The sequence below is a fragment of the Eumetopias jubatus genome, unplaced genomic scaffold (genome assembly GCF_037043125.1).
Source record: "Eumetopias jubatus isolate StellerSeaLion01/CBP00866 unplaced genomic scaffold, mEumJub1_p1.0 scaffold_16, whole genome shotgun sequence".
Classification (NCBI taxonomy): domain Eukaryota; kingdom Metazoa; phylum Chordata; class Mammalia; order Carnivora; family Otariidae; genus Eumetopias; species Eumetopias jubatus.
Genome location: NW_028274822.1, coordinates 87,865,883 through 87,892,358, shown reverse-complemented (window position 1 = coordinate 87,892,358; position 26,476 = coordinate 87,865,883). Strand labels below are relative to the sequence as shown.

The window sequence follows — 26,476 nt, the reverse complement described above, 5'->3', positions numbered from 1 at the left end:
AGAATCCCCATGGCGTCTGGACCACCCTCCAAAACAATGGAATTAGACTATTCAAATCTGGGCCCCAGGCATCCGTGGGCTTTTGGGATCCTCAGATGAACTCAGTGTACAGGCAAGGTTAAGAACCACTGCTCCAGGGGCGCCTGGGTGGCTCAGTTGTTCAGCATCTGCCTTCGGCTCAGGTCATGGTCTCAGGGTCCTGGGATCGAGCCCCACATCGGGCTCCCTGCTCCACGGGAAGCCTGCTTCTCCCTCTCCCACTCCCCCTGCTTGTGTTCCCTCTCTCGCTGTGTCTCTGTCTGTCAAATAAATAAATAAAATCTTAAAAAAAAAAAAAAGAACCACTGCGCCATTCCATCATCCCATAAAATCCTTAAGCAAAACATACTCAAGTACCTCAGTAAGTCCAGCGGAATATTCTTACCTTTATCAAGATCATCACCAACAGAACCAGGGCCTTCACGATGAAAACGCTTTGCAAAATCCTCTATCTGCTGTCTATAGTTTGATATTTCACCTCGAGTAATCTGAGAAGGTCAGGATTGCATTAATTTATCCCAATGGATATTTGTCAATATCTTTACTCAGAAAGTAAAAAATTTAAAAGGTACCTCTGTGAAAGTTCTCTTGATGCCCCCTAGAACATGTTCCACATTCACTGAATCATTAAACAGATTTGACCACATGCTTTCAATGTTGTCAACCAGTTCTTTCTCTGCATCAGAAGGCTAATAAAAAAATTAAAAAAAAAACAGAACAAACAATAAATGGTCTGCGATTTGGAACTGAAATTCTGGTCAAAGATACTTCCCAGGCATTTCTGCTTCTGATAACTAGGTCATTTGAACCCATGAGAAAACTGCTTGAATTAGAAAAAAATTATATATTTATAATGCAAACATCAGGATAAAATCACATTTAAAAATAAGTAGATAATACAGATAGAGAGATAACCTAGAGAGATAAGCCCTTCATAAACTAAAACCCAGCTTCAAATCAACAATCTCTAATTCAAACAAGGTTATCTTAGTTTGCTGATGCATCCAGCTGTGCTGTCAGAAGCAAAAACAAATCTCCTGTGATGAAATATAACATCTAGAGCCTCCAATTCTCTCTACAAATTTGTTATATATAATGTCCAGAACACAATCAGAAATAACAGGTAGATAAGGAGCAAAATGACTTGAAGGAAACCAAAAGACACACAGATAATATAAGCAGACCATAATGGAGTTCTAAGACACAGAATTTTAAATAATTTTACTTAATAAAGGAAAGCAAAGACAACATTGAGAACTTCTAATTATAAAAATATAAATTTTGTATACTATGCATTTTTCTGACGAAAGGATCTCTAGGTTTTCAGGCTACTGCTCAGTGAAGGTGTTCAAAGAAGTCAAGCAACATAAATTCTGAAATACAAGTTTTATGCAAATGTAGACTTACAACAATTATTTGCTTCTTCTTTCTAGTCTGTTTTTCCAGCTGATTCTTCTTGAGTGTATGGGATGCACAGCATGCAAAATTTTGCACACAGTTTCACGGAGATGCCACCGCCCCCCCGCAAACTCCTCTATGGACTTCTAAAGGTCCTTGAAATCACCCTGAATGACTCCAAATAAAGACAATTGAATTATTATCCTCTACCTGTTTCTTTTATCATCTTATCCCTCTCTGACTCTCCCTCCCTCACTTCTTGTCATTTTTGCAAGAGCCTTTTATTTATCAGAGGAAGTTAACAGCAAAAGAGAAAGAAGAAAGAAGGGAGGAGGAGAGGAGGAGGAGGAGGAGAATCGACGTGGTGCGCAGTTACAGATCAATCTGCGAAAAATACTATTTGAGCCGTGCAAGATCAAGAATTAATCTCTGCTTTTGTTATTCTAAATAACTGTGGGGTTGCTTTACATTTAAATTTTATTCTTTAAAGTCATATTTGAGAAGTATTTCTGAAAAAGGTCTTGTAAGTCAACCCAGCTGTAAAATCCTTATGAAAATCGTTCACTCACAAAGACATTATACATTGCCATGGTGCGGTATCGCTCCTGGACATCCCTGTATCTCAGTTCCATAGCCAGAGATTTACTTCTAATTTCTGCAATGGTTCCAAGGACAAACTTGAGGTCTTCAAGGGTACTAGGGCTCTTCTTCAGGTTCTTGGCCAGGCTCTAGAAAAGAAAAGTCCAAGGACACTAAATAAATCTAGAGAAAAACAGTCCCAAATGAAGACCCGACTTTCAGGAGAGGCAGTTTCATTAAACCCAGTGATCCACTACCTCCATCTCTTCATGGAGATTATAGAGCTCCTCCTTTGCTGACTCACTGAGAAGCTTTCCAAGTGAGGTCACCCAGGACTTGGCATTTTCCTGCACCGTGTTCGCCAGAGGCCCTAGCTGGAGCCTGATGCAGTGTTCATCCTTAATTAAAGGGTGGTGCAGGACATCATAGGCTATCTTGGAATAGAACTGCAACTTTTCATCATACGCCACACAAGGAGGTTTCTTGGCGGCAAACTTCTCCATCACAATGGCTTTGTCCAATTTCCACAGAGGTCGATACTTCTTCCATTTTTGGAGGTACTTCATAAGACTAATCAGAATCCTGTGGACATTTTGGGGGATCATAACAGCTTGTTCAATTATCTGAGGGTTCAGGGAAATATCATTGTAAAAACTGATTATAACAAGTTCTTCTTCCTCCCCCTTCTGAGGAGGGCATTCGATGCAGCTGCCATTCATCCATCGAACAAAATGCTGGCAAAAGAAGAATCAGGGGAAAAGACAAAAGTTCAAAACAGAACTACCCCACAATCCAGCAATTGCCTACTAGGTATTTACCCAAAGGCTACAAAAATACAGATTCAAAGGGGTGCATGCATCCTGATGTTTATAGCAGCATTATCAACATTAGCCAAACTATGGAGAGAGCCCAGATGTCCACAGACTGATGAATGGATAAAGATGTGATGTGATAGATAGATAGATAGATAGATAGATAGATAGATAGATAGACAGACAGACAGATATGAAATGGAATATTACTCAGCTATCAAAAAGAATGAAATCTTGCCATTTTCAATGCCATAGGTGGAGCTAGAATGTATAATGCTAAGCGAAATAACCAGAGAAAGACAAATACCATATTAATTTCACTCTTATGTGGAATTTAAGAAACAAAACAGATGAACATATGGGAAGGGGGTAAAAAAGGAGAGAGGGAAACAAACCATAACAGACTCTTGACGACAGAGAACAAACTGAGGGCTGCTGGGGGGAGGTGGGTGGGGGATGGGCTAGATGGGGGATGGGCATTAGGGAGGGCACCTATTGTGATGAGCACTGGGTGGTGTATGTAAGTGATGAACCACTGAATTCTACTCCTGAAATCACTTTATTAATAAATTGTGCTAGATTGCAAAAATAACCACAACCTTTGTTCCTCCCACCAAGGAATGAGTCTATTGGCAAAACTGTCTATTGAGGGGGGGTCTATTTTCCCACCCTGCCCTAGCCTGTGACTTAACTTGACCGACGGAAAGAGGCAGACATGGTGCTGTGCCAGTTCGAAGCCAAAGGCTCCTGTGGCCTGGCAGTTTCCCCTCTCATGCTCTTGAAACCATGCAACCAGCAGATGAATGCCCTTGAGCTAGGTTAGTAGATGATGGCAAGCCACCCACAGGAGAACCATGGTGTCCCAGCCAATAGCCAGACGATCATCAGACATGTGACCAAGCACAGCCAGGGCCAGAAGAACCTCTCAGCAGAACCCAGCCCACAGAACCATGAGTGAAATACACAGTTACTGTTTTAAGCCTCTAAGACTTAAAGTGGCTTATTATGAAAAAAAGAAGCTAACTTTTAAAAGAGTAATAGCCACTAACTTCCTGAACAACATCAGTTTCCACATTTACAGGTAGAGACACATAAATTCAGGAAAAGGGACTCCCCTGGGTCCCAGAACAAATCTGTGAATTTGACACCCCTTGCCACATAGTCAAGATTTCCTCTTCCTGGGGCGCCTGGCTGGCTCAGTCGGTTAAGCGTCTACCTTCGGCTTAGGTCACGATCCCAGGGTCCTATGATTGAGCCCCACATCAGGCTCCCTGCTCAGCGGGGAGCCTGCTTCTGCGTCTCCTTCTGCCCCTCCCCGCCAACTCATGCGCTTGCTCATGCTCTTTCAAAAATCTTAAAAAAAAAAAAGAAAGGATTCCCTCTTCCTTTAATCAAGCGTGGTGCATAACAGCAAAGCATAGGTGTGTTACACATAACTCCTCGCCGTCTGTAAAATGGGAATAACGTCAAGTACCAATCGGACTGCTATCGCTCGCACTCATAGGCAAGTTCATTCGGAACCACAAGCTGCCAAGCACGATGCTAAGCTCTCTGCATGCGTTACAAAATGTAACCCCACTAACAGCTCTAGAAGGCAGATTCTATCCTCCTCTCCACTTAATAAAGAGGTCGCTAAGTTCCTAGTTAAAAACTTTTGCTTATTTTGCTTTTGGTCATAAAATGGGAACCCTGAAGCTCCAAGAGAGGGTGTAATTAAGCCACATTGGGGTGGAGCATGGTGGAGCATGACACGTAGCAACGGGGATCAGGAAGGCAAGCAGGTGGGGCGCCTGGCTGGCTCTGTCTGTTGAGCATCCCGCTCTTGATTTCTACTCAGGTCATGATCTCGGGGTCGTGAGATCGAGCTCAGCGGGGAGTCTGCTTAGGATTCTCTTTCTCCCTCTGCCCTTCTCCCCACTCACACACGTGCTGTCTCTAACAATAAATAAGGCAGGCAGGTGCTAGATGAGGACCACAGTAAGGAGTTCAGATTATGTTCTAATGCAATGTGAAGTCATCAGAGGTTTTGTAGAAGAAATGTGACATGAAATGACTTGTATTTTAAAAAGACAACTCTGGGGCGCCTGGGTGGCTCAGTTGGTTAAGCGACTGCCTTCGGCTCAGGAAGTCCCGGGATCGAGTCCCGCATCGGGCTCCCTGCTCAGCAGGGAGTCTGCTTTTCCCTCTGACCCTCCCCCCCTCATGTGCTCTCTCTTTCTCTCTCTCTCTCATTCTCTCTTTCAAATAAATAAATAAAAATCTTTAAAAAAATTAAAAATAAAATAAAAATAAAAATAAAATAATAAAATAAAAAGATAACTCTGTCCACCCCCACCGCCCCCTGTGGTGGAGAACAGATTGTGGAAGCTACTGCAGTGGTCCAGGTGTGAGATGATGCACGGGAGTCAGCCAGGCCCCCGAGGGGCAGGATATGGGCGGATGGGAGGAAACAGAGGAATCGAGGCTGGCTCCTAGGTTTCTGGCTCACGCGACTGTGCTGGTGCTGGTGCCAGTTTCCCGCAGTAGGAGAACCTGGGGCAGGATCAAGTTGCAAGACGGGGAAGTCAAGAATTCCGCCCTGGACATGCCAAGACTCAGGTCGGAGGGGACGGACTCATCTAGGAGGCAGATGACTCGAAGAGCGTGCTGTATAGCAGAGCGGTCTGGCCTGGGGATGGATGTGGGTGGTCATCCCCAGAGCGGTGGCATTAAAAGCCATGGGACTGGTCATGACTGCATGGAAAGGAGAAAAGGGAGCTGGGATCAAGCCAGAGTGGGGCACCCCGGGCTCTAGAGCTCTAGAGGAAGAGCCAGGAAGAAGTGCAACAGTCTGGACAAGGGGCAGAGTGGAGCCTGTGTTCTTACGGCCTCGGCAGCTCGAGTCCCAAAGCTCACGGGCCAGCCGCTGGTGGCGACGAGCCCCTGTGAAGCCACACAGACACGTCCGCCCTTACCTTGGTGATCTCCACGCAATTTCGGACACAGTGGACGCACATTTTGTCGATCTCGTTTGCATTGGGATGCAGGATGATCTCAGGAGCTGTCAGAATGGTGTCCGTTTGAAACAATGGAACGTTCCCAAGGATTAGAGAATTAAAAGACTGCAGATTCCTAGGAGGGGTTAATAAAAGAGACACAGGGCTCACTGGACTGAAGTACATCCAACACTCGAATGAAACAGCCGGCGTCACCAAAGTCACAGGTGAAAGCCCACTGTGAGGACTACCCCGTGCAGCGTTGTAAGGGACAGGGTGCACTGAGTTTCATTATGTGCCCCTGTTTGGGCCTACATTTTTTTAAATAGCTCATTTCTACTTTTGGGAAGTGAATATCTTATAGTCGGGAGACACTTAAATAACAGTGATGACTTCCAGAAAATGTTCCACCTGTTTCAGGAAAAACGGTCTTCACACTGGCTCTGTCTTCCCCCAGGAAGTCCCTCCTTCTTGTAGCTCACTCCTAGTCTTCAGGATTCAGCTCAAACACGGCCTCTGGAGGCCTTTCTTGACCACTCAGTCACAATAGCTGCTCCGTTTTCTCCCAGGAACCCTATTCTGCCTTATTTCTTTCACAGAAATCATCTTGGTTATGTCTGGTTCCTTGTGTTTTGTGTCTCTCCGATGAGGATGGAGAAGCACCAGAAGGACAGGGGCCCTGTCTGGTCCAGCCCCTGGCATGTGCAGGCTCTAAGAAACCTGTGAATGAATGAATGAATGAATGAATGAGTGGATGGATGGATGGGTGGATAGATGGATGGATGGATCAGGGGAAAACACAGCATATTAGAAAGGGAAACACTATAGGAGGTGCCCTATGTAAGGGGCTGCTGCAGGAATCTAGGAAGCAACAATAAAAAAATGAAATGTGTAGAAAACAGATTTTTGTAAAGGATCAACTTAGTGAAATTTCTCAAACTGGGTCCAGGAAGCAAGATAACCAAAGGTGTTTATTTTATTTATTAATGTCTTGTTCCAAAATAGATTTTAGCAGCTCACAAAAATAACTGCAGTAAGAGACCCTAAAATCAAAGTGGGATAAAATCAGAAAGGAGACACTAATCACAGATGTTTAATGAAGTGATAACTGACCCAGGGTCACATCCTAGCCCTTCTTCTTACTAGATGTGTGTGTGGCCCTAGGCAAGTCCCCTATTCTCCCCACAGTCTGTGTCTGAAAAATGGGGATGAGATTGTAAATAGTGTAACACGAGCCTGGTGCAGAGTAAGCTCTCATATATGATAGATTTAAATATATATATGTAGAGTCAAGAATGAGACAATGCAAACATAAATACCTATACACTTGCTGCATTTAGGCTACAAACTTGGTTCTGAGTTTCCCGGCAGCCAAGGAGAAAAGAGAAAGCTGTGCAGTCAACAATTCATAGAATCCACACCATTTAAAAACAACACAACAAAAAAATGAAGGACAAAAAGAAAACTACTTTTTCAGGAGGCTAAGATCAGAAGGGACGCTGGAGAAATTGCTTCTGGGGTTCTTCACAAAGAAGGGGTTGCATGATGAAATGAACACCACCTTTGACAATATGGAGGTCACAGTCCCAGTGATGAAGTTCCTAGGCTGCATTCCTAGAATGATCCTAAGTCAATGCAATGAAGCCCAGGCAGTCAGCTTTCAGCTGGCCTAGCTGAGGTGCTGGGCTGTGGGCTGAGAGCTGTAGGGGGGTCAGGAGAGCCTTGTCTGTTGTGAGGCTGACCCACATGACAGGCATTCAACACATGTGTGATGCCCATAGCAGCCAGGGATTTACTGTAGACCATCAGGCAGAGTAACTGGCTCATATGTCCTTCAGTTCAGCCTCTCTCAATACAGGGGAGGGCATCACCTAGGTTTCGGGTAATACTGAGCAACAGGAATTCTCTGTAAGAAAGAGACACATGTAGGTCTTTCAGATAGTTGAAGTGGGGAGAGGGATCATTTCCTTTTCTGAATGTTGTTGAGCCAAAATGGAAAGTCACCCTTCCATCCTGTGAGTACCCTTCAACCAGAAAGCAGACTTACTGTCCAAATGATTTCTATTCTGCATTTTGTGACTCCCTTTTTAACTATTCATATATGTAAACTATTTTAATCTATGCACCCTGTCTTTAAGACAAGCAACAAGATTAACTTACTTCAGGATGAGCTTTGTCAAGACCTCATAAATTTTACGTTCCCAGTATTCGTAATAGGAGGCCAGCTTGGGAGCCTTGCCCGTGTTGGTGTGGATGACCAGACCCTCGACTTTGGTCAGTAGAGGCCCAATGGCAAGATACCACCTGACCATGTGATCCACATCTTTGGCCCTTTCTTGTTCGATGTGCTCAAAGAATTCCTTCACGCCTAGAGAGGAAGACACCTGTTACCATTCCTCGTGAACGCAGGAAAGGACATTACTCGCAAAGCAATCCAAACATTAGCTGTATCTCTTAGAAATACAAAACCGAGATTGAAAGCAGAAAATAAGGCAACACGAAAAGTCAAGACATGCCCTAAGCAAAAAATAAACGACAACATGGGAATGCCCATTGTGCATGCCAAAACAGACGACATACAAAAGATGACTTTTATACCTCTGGGCAATCTTGCTTTTCTTAAATTGCTTTTTGACTAGTCTAAGACCACTTAAAATACCTTGTTTAAACAAGCAAATTTGAGTCCATAAAAACACAATCTACTTTACTGTTACAAAGTTATTGACAAAAGTACTACTGATTTTCACAGACTCAGGAATTTGTAAAACTGTCTAAGCAATACATAAAACACGGCAAAAAGCAAGAATTACTCATGATCCTTTCAAGTAAATGACTGAGACCTTTAGGAATGGTTTTATTCCATTCGTGGAATAAATGTGTGTGTGAGCATGCGTGCAATCGTAACCACAGGTTCTATTCATTTCTTCTGTAATCAGAGAAACAAGAAATCATATCTACCTGGGAGATCTTCCTCACTTTTAGGTGCTGGATATTTAAAGAGATTTATAGACTCCATTAACGTAAGCCTGTTAGAAATGTCATCTGCATTCTTATGAATCTGGTGGACAAGGGACTCAAATTTCCCAATGGCCTGTTTGCACCGAGTTATGTAGTCAGCAATACCTTTGAGGGAAAAAAGGAGAAAGAAAAAAAGATATTTGGCTTTCAACTCTTTCTTTCCATACCCTGCCCACCAACATCTGGAAGGTTAATACTGGCATCCCTTCACAGGAAAGACCCTGCTCATTTCATCCCCGTGGGTCTTTGTGGTGGCAAACAAACACTTAGCAATTTTAGGGACTAGGAGAAGGAGCCCTGTTAGAATCACCCAGGGGCGCCTGGGGGGCTCAGTCGGTGGGCGTCCGCCTTCGGCTCAGGCCATGATCCCGGGGTCCTGGGATCGAGCCCCGCGTCGGGCTCCCTGCTCGGTGGGGAGCCTGCTTCTCTCCCTCTGCCTCTGTCCCTCCCCACTGTTTGTGCTCTTTCTCACTCGCTCTCTCTCTCAAATAAATAAAATCTTAAAAAAAAAAAAAGAATCAAGAAATGACAAATTTTCTCTGTTCAGATTTTAGCTAATCATCATCTAAAGCACTGTGAGGAGTAAGAGAAGGTCCAATTCTATTGTCTTCCCACTGCCATGGAAGCATGAACCCTCCACTCTACCCTACCCTGCCTCCAGTCTCCTTTGGCCTGTTGCTTAGAAAAGTAGCCAGCAATAACATGAATAGTAAACCTGGATTAAGAACATGTAATTTGTCAGGTAGTGGTCTAAACATGTTACTATGCCATCCAATTTTTACAACAATCCTGTGAATTGGGTACTAAGATTATGCTGACTTTACAGATGAGGACACTGAGCCTCCACAAGTTGAGTCACATGGGGAGAGCTGGACGTTTAACTCTGGAGCCCAAGTCCAAATATACATGTTCTCCATACAAAGGAGAAGGGAAGAAGAGAAGGAAATGACAAGAAAAAGAGAGAGTATTTGAAAAGAAGGAAAAAAGATTAAAAATGCCTTACTTATTTAAAATAGTAAAGGGCACGTGTTGTAATGAGCACTGGGTGTTATACACAAATAATGAATCCTGGAACAGTACATCAAAAGCTAATGATGTACTGTATGGTGACTAACGTAATAAAAAAATAAAAATAAATAAAAGTAGGGCGCCTGGGTAGCTCAGTCGGTTAAGTGTCTGCCTTCGGCTCAGGTCATGATCCCGGGGTCCTGGGATCGAGTCCCGCGTCGGGCTCCTTGCTCTGAGGGGAGCCTGCTTCTCCCTCTCCTCCCCACTTGTGCTCTCTCTCACTATCTCTGTCTCTCTCTCTCAGATAAATAAATAAAATCTAAAAAAAAATTTTTTTTAATAAAAATAAAAAAATAAATAAAAGTAAAGGGAGGGCGCCTGGGTGGCTCAGTTGGTTAAGCATCTGCCTTCGGCTCAGGTCATGATCCCAGAGTCCTGGGATCAAGCCCCACATCAGGCTCCCTGCTTGCAGAGAGCCTGTTTCTCCCCACCCCGCCCCGCCTGCTGTTCCCCCTGCTTGTGTTCACCCTGTCAAATAAATCTTTAAAAAAATTAAAATTAAATTAAAAAGTAGAGGGAACTTCTAAGAAGAGGGAGTAGACGTGCTTTTCCTTATTCCTCCTGCTAAAGACAGTTAAGAACCCTGCACATTATCTATAAAACAAATATAAAACTCTAAAAAATAGAGAAGAAGAGAGTAGAAGCCAACCAGCTAGGGACCTTGGAACCTGAAGAATGAGTTCCCTGGGTTCTTTTTCCTTCTATATCTCAGACTTCGAGCTTAAGAAGTTGGCAACCCATAAACGCCAAAGCCCCAAAAAAGTCTGCTCTCTCTAGCTAAAGCACCAGGAAAGGGACATCCTGGCAAGACAGAAAATTTTACACAGTAACTGCTCTACTCTAGCCAAACACGATAGAAAAAACTGTGACCTCACCCAAGCACTTGCCAATAAGGACCAGTTGGGGAGCCTAGACTTCCACCTTCATAATACTGTGATGAGGTACCCCAACACCTCTGCCCCTCATGCCCGCCATAGTAGTATCAGAGGCGGCCATGGAGGTAGAAGGGACTATGTACAAAAAATTAATTTTATCTCTATAAACTAACAAACATATAGACACAAAAATTAACACAGTATCATTGACAACCACTCAACAAAAGATTAACTACTTCCGCATAAATCTAACAAAACATGTACAAAACTTGTACGTTGAAAACTACGCAGTGCTAACGAAAGAAATCAAAGATCTAAATAAATGGAAAGATACACCATATTCCTGGATTGCAAAGCTCAACATAGTACCGATATCAATTTTCCTCAAATTGATATACAGAGCTAACATAACTCCCAGAGAGCATTTTTTGGTAGATATAGACAAGATTATTCTAAACTTTAGGGGCGCCTGGGTGGCTCAGTTGGTTAAGCGACTGCCTTCGGCTCAGGTCATGATCCTGGAGTCCCGGGATCGAGTCCCACATCGGGCTCCCTGCTCAGTGGGGAGTCTGCTTCTCCCTCTGACCCTCCCCCCTCTCATGCTCTCTCTCTCTCTCATTCTCTCTCTCAAATAAAATAAACTCTTAAAAAAAAAAGATTATTCTAAAATTTATATGGAAAAGCAAAGAACTAGAACAGCCAAAACAATTTGCTTAAGAAAAAAAAATGGGAAGAATCAACCTAGCCAATTTCAAGACTTATACCATATAGCTACAGTAATTAAGACTGTGATACTGGCCGAGGAACAGACACATAGATCAATGGGAAAAAAATGAAGAACCCAGAAGCAGACCCATACAAATATGCCCAGCTGGTTTTTTTTTTTTTTTAACAAAGATGCCAATTCAATTTAATAGAAAAAGTTAGCCTTTTCAATAAATGATGCTGAAGCGATTGGAGGAGGGGGAGGGGGAGAGAAGGAAGAAGAAAAGGAGGAAGGAGGAGGAGAAATCAACTTAAGTCTCACACTTTGTACAAAAAAATTAACTCAAGATTGATCACAAACTTAACTGTAAAATATAAAATTATAACATATTTAGAAAAAAAATAGAAGAAAGTCTTTGGGATGTAGGTCGAGGCAAAAAGAGTCCTTAGACTTGACACCAAAAGCATGATCCATAAAAGGAAAACTTGATAAAATGGGGTTCTCAAAATTTTAAACTTTCAGTCTGCAAAAGACACTGTTAGGACAAGGAAAACACAAGCTACAGAGTGGGAGAAAATATTTGCAAACCACATACCCAACAAGGGGCTAGTATCTAAATATATAAAGAACTCTCAAAACTCGAAGTAAAAAAGCAAACAGTATAATTAGCAGAGGGGCAAAAGACATAGACATTTCACCAAAGAAGACACACAGATGGCAAAGAAGGACATGAAACCATGCTCAACATCATTAGCCAATACAGAAATGCAAATAAAAACCACAATGAGACCATTACACAGCTATGCAATTTAAAAAACAGTGACAATACCAAAATGCTGGCCAAGACCCAGAAAAAAATGGAACATACATTGCTGATGGAAATCTAAAATGGCACAGCCACTCTGGAAAACACCATGGCAACTAATAACAATAATAATAAAGCCCAAACATGCAAGTAGCATAGGACCCAGAAATTGGACTCCTGAGCATTTAAACCAGGGAAATGAAACTCATGTTCACATAAAGCCCCCCACACAAATATTTTTCTAGCACAAATGTTTACTCACCATAGCCAAACCTGGAAACGACCCAGGTATCCTTCAACAGGTGAATGGCTAAATTAGGGCACATCGATACCATGGGATTCTAGCCACCAAAGGAACACACTACTGACACATGTAACAACTTGGACAACCTTCCCGGGAATTATGCTAACAGAGAAAAGCCAGCCCAAAAAGGTTACGTACGATTTCATTTATATAACACTCTTGAAATGACAAAATTATAGACGTGGAGAGCAGATTCGTGGTTGCAGGGCTTGGGGCTAGGAAAGAGAGTGAAGTGGATATGACTTTAAAAGGGCAACATGAGTTCCCCCTGCAATGTGGAAACGCTCTGCATCTCAACTGTAGCAATGTCAATATGTCTGGAGTGTGAGTTGTACTACAGTTTTGCAAGAAGTAACGGTTGCGGGGGGACACTGAGTAAAGCATACACAGCACCTCGCTGTATTAATTCTTACAACTGGGTGTGAATCCACAAATTATTTCAAAATTAAAATTTTAGTATTAGAAAAATATTAGGAGAAAAGTAAAAGTCATTTTATTTTTGGAGAACAAAGAGTTGGGTCAGCAGTGTCCAAATGGCATCCTATCTGGTCTTCAGTCCCAACTAAAGCCTTGAGATTAATTCTAAGTCCCACCAAGTATAAATGATTAATGTTCAAAACTCAGGTGTTAGCGACATCTACATACACACAAAAATTATAATTTAACTAAAACAATCTAAAAACAATTATTTTTGCATCCCAAAGTCTAAAAGGTAATAAATAGGTAGATGAATTATGTTACCTAGTGAGTTCCAGTTTAGCCTCTTATATCCAGACCTAAACACTCTTATTAATTCCTGGGAATGATCATCGAGAAGAAGAGACTCTGCCTCATTTAACGTTCCTATGAGCATGTGATAATGATCCAACATATGCCGTATTCCTTCCGTGTACCTGTGCATCACAGGAAAGTCTTTGATACTAGGACGTACAATGGAGCTCATAAAAAGCTTAACCTTTTAGATAGGTTACAAAAGACAATTAACCAGGCTTAAACTATGTCTTTTTTTTTTTTCTTTTTTTAAGCTGACTGCCCGCCCAGCATGGAGCCCAGCATGGGGCTCGAACTCGCGACCTTGAGATTGAGACCCAAGCCAAGACCAAGAGTCAGACACTTAACTGACTGAGCCACCCAGGCACCCCCAGGCTAGAGCTTTGATAGAAAAATGTGCAGAAATTGAAAATAATGCCAGTCTTCCCACTAACTTTCTTTTTTGGAAAATATTGGTTACTTTTCATTAGAAACTTATTTATGTTAACATGTAATGGAATTGTTATTGTTACTTTTGGATGAATGGATTAATACATAGTTTAAACATTGCTTAGTTTTAATTTCTCATCCTGGTAGCTATCAAATGCAGAAAATAGAAAGCAGGAGGGGGTGGGGTTAGCATGAATTTTTAAGAATGTATAAAGGGGTGGGGCACCTGGGTGGCTCAGTCGTTAAGCGTCTGCCTTCGGCTCAGGTCGTGATCCCAGGGTCCTGGGATCGAGTCCCGCATCGGGCTCCCTGTTCCACGGAAGCCTGCTTCTCCCTCTCCCGCTCCCCCTGCTTGTGTTCCCTCTCTCGCTGTGTCTCTCTCTATCAAATAAATAATCTTTTTTTTTAAGATTTTATTTATTTATCTGACAGAGAGACACAGTGAGAGAGGGAACACAAGCAGGGGGAGGTGGAGAGAGAGAAGCAGGCTTCCCGCCGAGCAGGGAGCCCGATGCGGGGCTCGATCCCAGGACCCTGGGATCACGACCTGAGCCGAAGGCAGACGCTTAACGACTGAGCCACCCAGGCGCCCTATCAAATGAATAATCTTTAAAAAAAAAAAAAAAAAGAATGTATAAAGGGGTCCTGAGATCAATAAGTTTTCTGTTGATTTAAGAGAAGAATTTTTTTACCTAAGAAATTTGTCCTCCTGGAGAGCAACATTTCTTGCTAATTCAGGGACAGAGAATCCTAGCTGTTCCAAGTACTTTGTTTCGTTAATAATCTCCTTGAGGGCAGGTGAAAAATTGATTGCAAACACAGACCCCTTGTCAGAGTTGGCCGTCTCGTCAGCAACGGAAGAAGTCTGTGGGAAAGAGGTCTCACAAGCATGGCAAGGGTGGTCCAAAAAGCAGCCCGTACAACCCAAGGTCCACGTACATTTGAAAAAGATCAGCGTAGGGCCCTGGATGGGGCCAGACTGGGGAGCCGGCTGGAGCTAGCTCGAATACATATTTTGTTCAACGAACAGTGTTTAAAGAATTTTAGTCACTCACATTCCCAAATTGGTCAACTGCATGTAAAAATCCAGAATTCTGGCTTCCCTACTGACCCCATCCGGCCCTCTGCGCTCATTTTGGTCCCCGCTGCAGGATTTCAGAGACCACAGGTCTAAAGCCTCCACGCCCAGGTCTCTCCTCCCCCCGAGGATTTCTTTACTGAGCATTTGCCATGTAACAGGCTCGGTATAGCCCAAGTGCCGTGGACAAGGGTGAATCACGGGAAATGGCATTCTCCCGTAGGTCAACTGCCAGCTATTTCACACATGGTTCAATGAATACTTTGTGTGTTGAGGTCCTCTGATCCGACTCATTTTACAAATGGGGAAACTGAGGCTCAGAGTTGAGCCGCTTGCCCATGGAGTGAACAGGGCTGCCGGATTCCGACACGTTTCCTAGCTATGACAAGATGCTGCCTCCATCTCCCCCCCAGGCAGCCTCGGCCCTTCTTTGCCTTTGATTTTGGAAATACCCATCAACGGCAAGCATGTCAACACACCAAACCTCAAGAAAATGGTGGACTCCGTCGTCTACCCTGACTGCCCAAACCTGGGCAAGGATCTGGAAATACACACCTTCGTGAGCAGACTCTTCTTCATAAGAGTGGGCAGGACCAGCTCCGTGGCCTCTCTCCACTGCTCGTACTTTTTGTTCTCATAGTCCTTCATTGTCCTACCCACTTCCAAGTACTTTTGTTTTACCTGTCAAAGAATTCAGGCAATTGTCAGTTTGGCCTTGGAAATAACACTTTTCTCTCTCTCTCTTGCTCTTCCCCCAATCGTTCTCTTAAAAAAAAAAAAATGATCTGTGAGCACATTTTGCAGAAGGAAGCGTACAGATTTTCACAGATTTTGGAGGGTGTGTTTAAGATGGTATGGCTTGAAATCCACACCAACTAGCAGAGATCAGTAGACCCCAGCCTGTGGGCTGCCTTTGGCGCAGCCCGAGAGCGAAGAACAGCTTTTACATTTTTAAATGCTTAGCAGGAACCCAAAAAGAACGATAGTGCTTTGTGACATGTGAAAAGTACACGAAATTAGAATTTCGGTGTTGGTAAAGGAAATTTTATTAGAACGCAGCCATGCCTGTTCGTTGGCATACTCTCTGTGGCGACTTTCTTGCTACACCACGGCAGGGTACGACCTGCAAATGCCTAAAACAGTTACTCTCTGAACCTTTAAACGAAAGGTTTGTCAACTCCAGTGATCTAACATACAAAACCCATGGGTGGGGGAGGGACAGTATTCCAGAGAAGCTGAAGATCAAGTTCAGGGAGATGGATGTGCTCCTCCCACAGGCAAACCCACGTGGTCTCTGAAATACACAGGGGACGACTCGAGCAAAAGCAACATACTTCTCTTCCTCGGTCACTGTCCAGTATTTCCTCCACTTCCTGAAACCTGAGGATGGTGTGCTTGATCCGAAAGAACAGGGACCGTTCCCAGTAGATTGCACCTGCTACTGGAGGGTGATTTTTGTACAATGGTGGGTTGTCCAGGTTCTGAACAAAGAGTTTATTAACTATGTCGATCTGAAAAGCGAGCAGAGGTACTCTGTAAGTGGTACACTTCGGCACGTGAGCCAAGAAAGAATGAACTTGAGGTGTCTTTAAAGCAACGAACGCTGGAACGTCAGAAACCGAATGAGATACAGAATCATGCTCTCGGCTACTTATCGTTTACTATTTTTTCTTACACCCCAGCAGTTTTTTTCTTTGTGCTCCAAATTGCCTTATTACTACAGACTATGTACAATCATTTCAGTGACTTACTAGATATTCTGAAATCTGTTCTAGGCATGACCAGCGGCCAGGCCTGCATTGTGCGTGCATGTGTGCCCGCACACTTGCGCACGTGCATGCATGCACTCACGCACCACTGAGATTTTTTAATGATTTATGTGATTTTTTTCAAATTATGGTAAAATATGCATAGCATAAAACGCCCATCTTTAAGGGCATTTCAGTGCACGAAGCACATTCATACCCACCACCATACAACCACCACCACCATCCATCCCCAGAACTGTTTCATTCCTCCCAAACTGAGACTCTGTCCCCATGAAACATTAACTCCCCATCCTCCTCCCTGACTGCTGGCACGCAACCACTCTACCTTCTGTCTCCTAATTTGACTCCTCTAAGCACCTCGTGTAGGTGGAATCATAGAATAGGTGGGGTTTTCTATCTCACTTAACAGAATGCTTACAGGTTCATCCATGAGTCAGAATGTCCTTCATTTTTAAGGATGAATCATATTCCTTTGCATGGAGAGACCACATTTTGTGTATCCATTCCTCTATCAATAGACATTTGGGTCGCTTGCACATTTTGGCTAGTGTGAATAGCGTTGCTATGAACACGGGTGTGCAAATATCTCTTCAAGACTCTGTTTTTGGGCTCCTGGGTGGCTCAGCCGTTAAGTGGCTGCCTTCAGCTCAGGTCACGATCCCAGAGTCCCGGGATCGAGCCCCACATCGGGCTCCCTGCTCAGCGGGAAGCCTGCTTCTCCCTCTCCCACTCCCCCTGCTTGTGTTCCTGCTCTCGCTGTCTCTGTCTCTGTCAAATAAATAAATAAAATCTTAAAGAGAAAAAAAAAAAAGACTCTGTTTTCACTTCTTTAGGGTCTATGCCCAGAAGTGGAATTGTGGGACCACATGGGCTGGACCTGCATTTTAAAAGGAGCTCCACACTCTCGGGTGGGTAATTAGATGTGGGAGACAGAATAGCAGCCCCCCAGTAATGGTCCTGATCCCCAGAACCTGTGGCTATGTTACATTATATGAAAAAGGGGACTCAACGTTGCCAAGCAGCTGACCTTGTAATAGGGCGGTAACCCTGGTTTAGCTGGGTGGGCCCGAGGTAATCACAAGGGTCCTTAAAAGAGAAAGAGGGAGGCAGAGGGGAGGGTCAGAGCTATGGACACGGGACTAGCCATTGCCGGCTCTGAAGATGGAAGGGGGCCATAAATCTCTAAAAGCTGGGAAAGAAAACAACAACAAGGAAATCGACTCTCCCTAGAGACTCCAAAAAGGAATACAGCCCTGCTGACCCTTGGATTTCAACCCAATGAGACCATGGCAGACCCTTGACCTTCAAAATCGTATATAAGATAACAAATCTGTGTGGTTTGAAGTCACAAAGCGTGTAGTACCTTGTTCCAGCAGCAAGAGAAAACTACACATTCAGAAATCACTTTATCCCTTTATGTCACACCAAATGATTATATCACATATTCTCATTTTATCCTCTGAATAAAATCCTTTATCCTCTGAATAAAATGATAAGCAATTTCTAGGGGGTCTGTTTCTCCCACTAGATACTGACCTCTTCGAAGGCAGAATCTGTGTTTTACTCATCTCTCTATCTCTGTGTCTAACCCCATATTTGGAACATGCGAGCACCAGAGACATTTTTCTGAATTAATATATAAACACACGCGTAGTTAGCTAGGACTTCCGCAATGACTAATGTGATTCTTACTACTACTAACTCATACAGAGCCCATCACGGTGTGAGCTATGTAATATTGTACTTGATAAATTCTTACTGAATTTCTTCACTAAACAAGCAAACCCACTTTGTTTCGGTTGCCTGTGGCATGTGACATGTTTATTTGGGAAAATTCCACAGTTTCTCTGAATTTGGATGCGAGAGACAACTGAGAGCATGATTCAATTCTTCACATTTTGCCAAGTGCCTTTTACTGCTATGGCACCTATAGAGCCCCCAGTTACCTCTTTGCAATACTGTGCAAGAATATCATTAAATTTCATCATCATTTGTCGATTGATAGCGTCCCGTGAACGAATATGCTTAAATTTTAAAAGCATGTCGAATGCTGCTTCCGCTGACCGAAGCGTCTTAAAAGATTCATCAATAAAATTTTTTGCTTCTTTCTCAATAACCTGACAAAAAAAAGGAAAAAAAAAAAAGGTAAAAAAAAGAAACACACACACAACACCAGTCCTTATGTCCCTATAACTATCCTGCAAAAACAAAGTGGCAAGAAATAAGCAAAAAAGAAATTCGTGATTTGATATGGATTTCCACTGTGCTTTAGTGGAAGCTGGTGTCCAGTTAAAAACAGCAGATTGGCTGCATTGGCTTTCGGATCCCTCCCCTCATTCAGTTCAAAATGGTCAAAAGGAAATTTTTTTAAGTGTTAACCCATATAAACAAAGAAAATGGGAGAGGCCACAACAGCAAGAAGAGATACTTCAGGAGTTTTAGGCAGACGGAAATAAATAACGTTACGGAAGGCAGAGAATCACAACCTGATGCAACAGGGGAGCAGGCAGGAACCCATTTCCTCCCCAGGAAAACTCCAGGAGGCTGAACATTTGGAGACACCCGGTATCAGGAGGCTGAGAGGCAAACACAGGACCCCTTCTCTGCCCAGCATGGCCAGGCCACTCTGCTTCCTCTGTACCCTTATCCCATCCCACTCTAAAAAGAGCAGAAGGTTGGTTCTAGAAAAATTAAGTCAGAGTGACATCAGAATTCAGGAGCGTCTGGGTGACTCAGTCAGTTAAGCGTCTGACTCTTGATTTCAGCTCAGGTCATGATCTCAGGGTCGTGAGACTGCGTCCACGTTGGGCTCCACACCGGGCACAAAGCCTGCTTAAGATTCTCTCTCTCCCTCTGCCCCCCAACTTTGCACGCACACACTCTCTCAAAAAAAAAAAATCAGAATTCTAATAACACTGGAAGCTAGAAATCAATGAATACCTTCAAATTTCTGAAAAAAGTTACTTCAACCTTAAATTCTGTAACTTTATTTCAGAATTCACACTTACAAGACTCAAAAAATATATGTCCCATGAAAACTTTCTTAGGAAGCTTCTAAAAATTGTGTGCCAGCAAAACAAAGAGCCACAAGGAAAGAGGAAGATGTGAAATCTTAGAAAACAGGATCCAACAGATATCAGAAGAGATAAGAAGTCCTAGGGTGACTACTTTGCAGTAAGTCTAAAGAGCCAACAATCTAGACTGGAGCAGAAAGGGGGCGAGCTCTGGGACAAAGGCCTCTAGGAAAATAATAGCACTGATATTTTTGAGCAGATGGAACCCATGTGATATGTGGCAGAAGTGTTAGAGCAGTTGGGGAGAAAAATAACAAGCATGTAAATAACCAAGCAAATCAAAATAAAAGCAATGATGAACTTTAGGAAAAATGAAGGGTTGTACGAGAAAGGTGGTGTGGTTATGATGGGCTTCTTGACTCAGCAGTCAACAATATTTGCACAGACATGAGTAAACACTAACCATTAATTTAACCAAAAGTCATGATAAAACTATGTTAGACAGAGGCGAGGAGCTACAGGGGTAAGAAGAGGACAGGCACGTCTATATCTACTCTGAAAAGGTGGTAGGTGTCTAAAACTGATTAAATTGATAAATCAGAAAGTAACCACATTGGCATGTTCCTTAGGAAATAGGAAGGTATCACATTAAAAGGACAAAAAAAAAAAAAGGAAATAGGAAGGTAAACAACAAAAAAGGTCTAGAATTATGAAAAATGACAGCAAGAATGGGAATGGAGAGGAGTTAAGCATGGGGTTGCTTTTTCTTATTAATAGCCTTTTAGTATTACTTGACAAAGTGACTTAATGAAAATTTCAATTTAAAAATTAATAACACTTGGGGCGCCTGGGTGGCTCAGTTGGTTGAGCGACTGCCTTTGGCTCAGGTCATGATCCTGGAGTCCCGGGATCGAGCCCCGCATCGGGCTCCCTGTTCAGCGGGGAGTCGGCTTCTCCCTCTGACCCTCTTCCCTCTCGTGCTCTCTGTCTCTCATTCTCTCTCTCTCAAATATTTTCAAAAAAATTAATAACACTTAAATAAAATAGAAGCTGAGAATAAACTAGATACAATTAAAATGGAAATGTTTGGGGGCCCCTGGGTGGCTCAGTCGGTTAAGCGGCTGACTCCTGGTTTCGGCTCAGGTCATGATTTCAGGGTCCTGAGATCAAGCTCCACATCAGTCTCCATGCTCAGCAGGGAGTCTGCCTGAGGATTCTCTCGCTCCCTTCTCCCTCTGCCCCTCCCCCTCCTCGTGCGCGCTCACACTCTCTCTCTCTCAAATAAATACTTTTTTTTTTTTTTTTTTAATGGAAGTGTTTAGAAAACCCAAGAAGAACTGTCTGAGGTTGTCCATATAAAAAGATGCTCTGGGGTTATAAATGGGAGTGCTACTGAGGTACTTCCCACACGAAGCTGAAAAGGTATGCATGATGAACCATCCACCCCCCTATCACACGGTGTGGAGTGAAACTATATTCTCAGTACAGTCTCTCTTTGAAGGCTCTGCCTCCTCCACACCCCAAGCCACAACCTCCTGTATCAGCTCCCACCTCCTGTCATACCCCAGCCCAAACCAGCCTATGCTGTGACCAGAAGAACCTTCCTCAACCATAATTTTGATTATCTCACCCCATTGGCCAACAACCTTCAATGGCTCCCTGCTGTCTACTAAATCAAGTCTCATTCATCACCCTCCTACATCCTCTCCAATTATACACCCAACCTACCTTTGTAGAAATGCTACTGTGTCCAGCTCGATTTAACCTTATTCTACCAAGGGATAGGAATGGGGACAAAGGAGTTTAAGGAATGTTCACTTCTACCTATACTCCTCCATATTGTTTCTGGATTTTTTTTTTTTTTTACAAATAAGCAGGTATTACTTTTTATAACTTAAAAAACATTCGAAGCATGACTAAATAACTAATTTAACATGGGGAAAACATGGTATCAGCTTCCAAGATTAAATGGATCGATGAGTTACTTGCCAGAACTTCAATCTTGAAGTCATCCATAACGTATTTCCAGTACTGGGAAGACTTGATGCTGAAGGGGTCAAAGGCCAGGTTTTCCATGGGGGTGACCAGGCTGTCCACCCTGCATAGGACATCATCGATGCGCTTGGGATCCCCTGTCACTGCCTTTAGTTCGGGACCAAATATATTGTAAAATTCCTCCATAACCTGCCCAAACAAAACACAAGGAAGTTGCCTTTTGGTTTTCTCATGAATGTTCTAACTACAAATCGATTGCATCGAGATTGGCCTGAGGGCAAGAATCATGTCGGTTGGGCATCTGATTCTTGATTTCGGCTCAGGTCGTGATCTCACGGTCGTGGGATCCAGCCCCGAGTCGGGCTCCTCGCTCAGCGGGGAGACTGCTGGAGATTCTCTCCCTCTGCCCCCCCTCCCTCTCAAACAATAAATCTTAAAAAAAAAAAAAAAAAAAATCACGTCACACAGGCAACTTCTTCCCAGTCTAAGACCTCTGGTACTATGCCTACTGCATGCAGGACAAGATCCAGACATCCTGACACAGTTTGCAAAGTCTACGTGTTCGGACCCCCGCCTTCTCCTCCAGCCCCTCCCCATACTGTGCCTCCCACGCCGCCTCCTTGCGGCGCAGCCTGGCCCTCTTTCAGTCCCATGTTCCTCCCTATCGCAGGGCCTTCGTACTTGCAGTTCAAATCGCCTAGCTAGCTACTACTCATCGTTGGTGATCACTTTATAACGTCCAACCCCTTAGAACAGGTCAGGCCCTGGTACACACTTCCAGAGCCCCTTCGACTGCACTTTTCAGAGCCCTTAACGTCAGCCACAGCTGTGTATCTGTATGATTGTTAGGTCTACCATCTCTCTTCTACCAGACTGACAGCTCCATGGAGCCACAAGCTAGGGACATGCTTGCCAGGGCCAGCTTCATAGGCGTGGGACCCAGGCAGGTGCACAGGGCTCCAGGCTCAGAAGGGCCCCATGCTGGGTGAAAGGCTCTGCTATGACCTTCTTGAAATTCTTCATAATTTTATCTTTGTACGTGCATTTTGTAAATGAGGTCTGATGGGACAGCCATGCGCACATATGAGAAGGTAACTGGGGTCTGCATTTCCCCTACTCCTTCCCCCGCAGAGCGTGTGATGTCCCACGACCCCATAAGCACAGGATTCCGGCGGGCCCAGCGCATGTGCCAGTTCGGAGACATTCGCAGTCAGGACAAGTAAGCGTGTTGCATCAACAACAAGTACTCGAGGACCCCAGCTGCTCCGCAAGACCACGTTCCCCCTTCAAACCAGACTTTGCTTCAGACACAGGAGGCCACGCACGGTTCTGAGAAACACGCCTGAATAGGAAACCGACCCCATGGTTTCCTGCTCCTGTAACTTCCCCGTGTTCACCAGCTGCGCACCCCAAAATGATGACATAGGAGGAACAGCAGAGACCCCGAAGAACTCTCCTTTCCCTCCCAGCCCTTCCCCCGCTCGTCGGCAAGCTGCGGGGAGAGAAGCCTGGCAGAATGGGCGTGCATCGAGAAGTGAGAGAAAAACTCGTGTGGGGTGTTGCCGCTGTTCCAGCAACAAGACCGTACGTCTGCGCATCCCAGCGACAAAGCACAAACTGTGATTCTGCATACAAGCCAAATGCCCTTGTATTTGCATTTTAAGCCAACACTGCACAATTTAAGGATGAACAGTAAAATTCATGGAATAATTTAAATGTTTAATTTCCCTTTACTCTCTTTACTTTGCTATAGTCGTGGCAAACAAAAACTAAAGCCCGCTAAGGCAAGAGACATCAGGAGAGAGAGAAAAGCTTTATATTTTAATGTTTTTAACAGCATTTTTTTCCTGCTCTTTGAACAAGGGGTCCCACGTCTGTTTGCACTGGACACTGCGGGTTAGGTGGCTGGCCCTGGATTTGCCCCCACTGTTTCTCTAGCAAGTGCAGGTGCCTGGCACAGATGAGTTCTCAACAAATTCTAAGAGTCAATGAATGGATGGACCTTTGGGAGACAAAGGACTGTGGGTCATTCATCCACTCAGCCACTAAACCGTTTTACATTCATTTAGGAGAGAGAGGGATCAGATAAACGGGGGGGGGGGGGGGTCCCTGGTGGGTAGGTAGAAGCTGAAGCAATGGGCAAGCATGAGGTGGCTTCAGGAGAGAAGTCTTGGAGGCGACTTTGAGAAATTCCAACATCTAATGGGAAGACAGAGGAGGAAGATTTTGCCAAAGACACCGCGAAGGAATGGCCGCAGGTCAAAGCACAGCCAAAAGCAAGGAGACAGAGGGGTGTCGCAGAAGACAAGGAAGAGGTGCAAGAGGTCTGGTGTGGCTCTGGTATATTCTGGTACATTCTGAATACTTTCTCAGGCGCTTCCCCCTGCCAGACTCCCCCGTCTCCTGGCTGCCCCCCACACCCACAACACACAGAGAGTGTGCCATCAAAAAGCCAAACTGTTTTCCATCGGGCAAGTCCCAACTCCAATCAGCCTCACGTGCAGCAGAGAAAACGTCTGCCAGCCTGCCCACCTGCAAAACGTCGCAGAGATCCTGGCAGATGGTGGCCATGTAATCCGTTCTCTCAAACAGCCGCTTTCGGTCAAACTCCCACCGAGCTTCTCTCCCTGAAGCCTCGATCTTGGCCCTGGTGTCAAAATAGGCCTTTTTCCACATGTGGAGGACATTCCTGGCCTCCAAGGTTTTGTGCTGGGCGCTGGCTCGATTTTCTCTGAGAAGAAAAAGAGAGGCCGCAATGGGGGGGGGGGAGGCAGAGCTGCAGTGGGGTCCCAGCCACACCCCCCAAGGGCAGCAGCCTTCTAGGGGGAGAACGCTCGCGGAGGAGCAGGGCCTCCCTGATCTCACAGCCCGGTGGGGAGAGCCGCTGCCCCGCCCTAGTTGGCAAGGGGGTGAGGCCCTTGTACACCTGCAAGGTCATGATCGCAAGCCACACCCAGGCTGACCTTTGCTGCAGCCGCCCACCCAGCCCACAGGAACCACAGTCCCCCCCAGGGAGCTTTCCGTCTGAGCTGGGAAGGGAGCAGGCGGCCCTGGGCCCCAGGCTGGAAGTCCACAGTGGAGGCTGCACCACCAGAGTGAAAAGATAATACCAAGGTTTTGGTACCTATTTCACCTGTATAGTTTTTTTTGGGGGGGGGGGGTTTGTTTGTTCGTTTTTAAGAAAGTGAAGATCTGCAGCTTCTTCAACACTTGATCCCAGAGGCTCTCCTACCCTTAGGGGCCTGGGGCCCAGAAGGAAGTTTCCCTCTGACTGTGGGACTTAGTCTCTCCCAGGATAACTAAGGAAGAAGGTCCTGATTAAAATAACCTACGGGGTGCCCGAGTGTCTCAGTCGGTTGAATGTCTGACTCTTGGTTTTGGCTCAGGTCATGATCCCGGGGTCCTGGGATCGAGCCCCGCATCGGGCTCCCTGCTCCGCGGGAGGCCTGCTTCTCCCTCTCCCACTCCCCCTGCTTGTGTTCCCCTCTCTCGCTGTCAAAAAATAAATAAAATCTTTAAAAAATAATAAAATAAGACAACCTGTGTATCCCCACAACAGGGTGTTACTTGGCCATAAGAGGAAGGAAGCACTGACACCTTCTCCAACACGGGAGAACTTTTATTTTTTTTTAGATTTTATTTATTTAGTTGACAGAGAGACACAGCGAGAGAGGGAACTCAAGCAGGGGGAGTGGGGGAGGGAGAAGCAGGCTTCCTGCGGAGCAGGGAGCCCGATGCGGAGCTCGATCCCAGGACCCCGGGATCACGACCCGAGCTGAAGGCAGATGCTTAACGACTGAGCCACCCAGGCGCGCCCCAACATGGGTGAACTTTGAAAATGTGATGCCGAGTCAAAGGAGCCAGTCATAAAAGACCCCATGTCGGATGACCCCATCTGTACGAAGAGGCAAATCCATCGAGGTAGAAAGGAGACCTGTAGTTGCCCAGGGCTGGGTGGGTCGGGGAGGCCGGAGGTGACAGCTACAGTGTATGGGGTTTCTTCTCTAATTGAAAAAAATACTCTACCTTCGATTACAGTGATGGACACATGACTCTGAATACCTCCGAAGAGCCACTGAATTGTACATTCTAAATGGGTGAATTTCAATAAAGCTGTTCAAGATCTTTTTTTTTTTTAAGTAGATGCCACACCCAGTATGGAGCCCAGTGTGGGGCTCTAACTCACGACCCCGAGATCAAGACCTGAGCTGAGATCGAGTCGGAAGTTTCACTGACTGAGCCAGCCAGGCGCCCCAAAAGCTATTTAAGATCTCAAGAAAAACATGGCGTATGACTTCTTACTTGAACAAAGTCCGCAGATTAACCACTTTGCAGACTCTCTCAGCAATTTCCCAGGCAATCCGCTCCATCAGTGGGATCATCCTTTCATCTTTGTTGTAGTGTCGGGAGATGATCCACACCATCCTCAGGGCACCCATCATGGAGGGGATGGTCTCCAAGATGACGTGGAAGCTGGATCCATGCGTGATGTTCTAACCGGAGAGAGCAAGCAACCTTAGCCTTGGGGTCAAGTAGCTTACTAAAGCAACACGTATGCAGGAAGCTTCCCTCTTCCTAATTCAAAAACTAAATACACTTATTACAGGAGGAAGTGTTTCACCACCGAAAGAAGTTTGAAATAGCTCTGGATGCATTGACATGGAAAGAGAGAGGAGATTTACAATGAAAGTAAATAAAGCAATTTGCAGACATGTATAAAGTATGGGCGTGTGTGAATATATAGAGAGATATAGAGCGAGAAAAAGAAATAGAAAAAGAATGCATATGTGTACCTATTAAGCGTACATATACACACCCAGGACACATGTGGCAGATTGTAT

General features: G+C 44.6%; 1 protein-coding gene across 1 annotated transcript in view; it reads right to left on the bottom strand.

Moving 5' to 3' along the window:
- DNAH10 (dynein axonemal heavy chain 10) overlaps positions 1-26,476 on the bottom strand; it is a 129,792-nt gene that overhangs the window by 84,729 nt on the left and 18,587 nt on the right. Inside the window, exons 9-23 of the mRNA XM_088019638.1 lie at positions 25,938-26,128; positions 24,168-24,366; positions 21,630-21,824; positions 18,573-18,743; positions 16,192-16,368; positions 15,413-15,538; positions 14,472-14,644; positions 13,321-13,472; positions 8,762-8,926; positions 7,964-8,171; positions 5,783-5,939; positions 2,274-2,750; positions 2,007-2,165; positions 612-728; positions 425-527 (exon numbers count right to left, since the gene is read on the bottom strand). Coding sequence (XP_087875764.1) covers positions 425-527; positions 612-728; positions 2,007-2,165; positions 2,274-2,750; positions 5,783-5,939; positions 7,964-8,171; positions 8,762-8,926; positions 13,321-13,472; positions 14,472-14,644; positions 15,413-15,538; positions 16,192-16,368; positions 18,573-18,743; positions 21,630-21,824; positions 24,168-24,366; positions 25,938-26,128 — 2,770 coding nt within the window. The remainder of the gene's footprint in view (positions 1-424; positions 528-611; positions 729-2,006; positions 2,166-2,273; positions 2,751-5,782; positions 5,940-7,963; positions 8,172-8,761; positions 8,927-13,320; positions 13,473-14,471; positions 14,645-15,412; positions 15,539-16,191; positions 16,369-18,572; positions 18,744-21,629; positions 21,825-24,167; positions 24,367-25,937; positions 26,129-26,476) is intronic.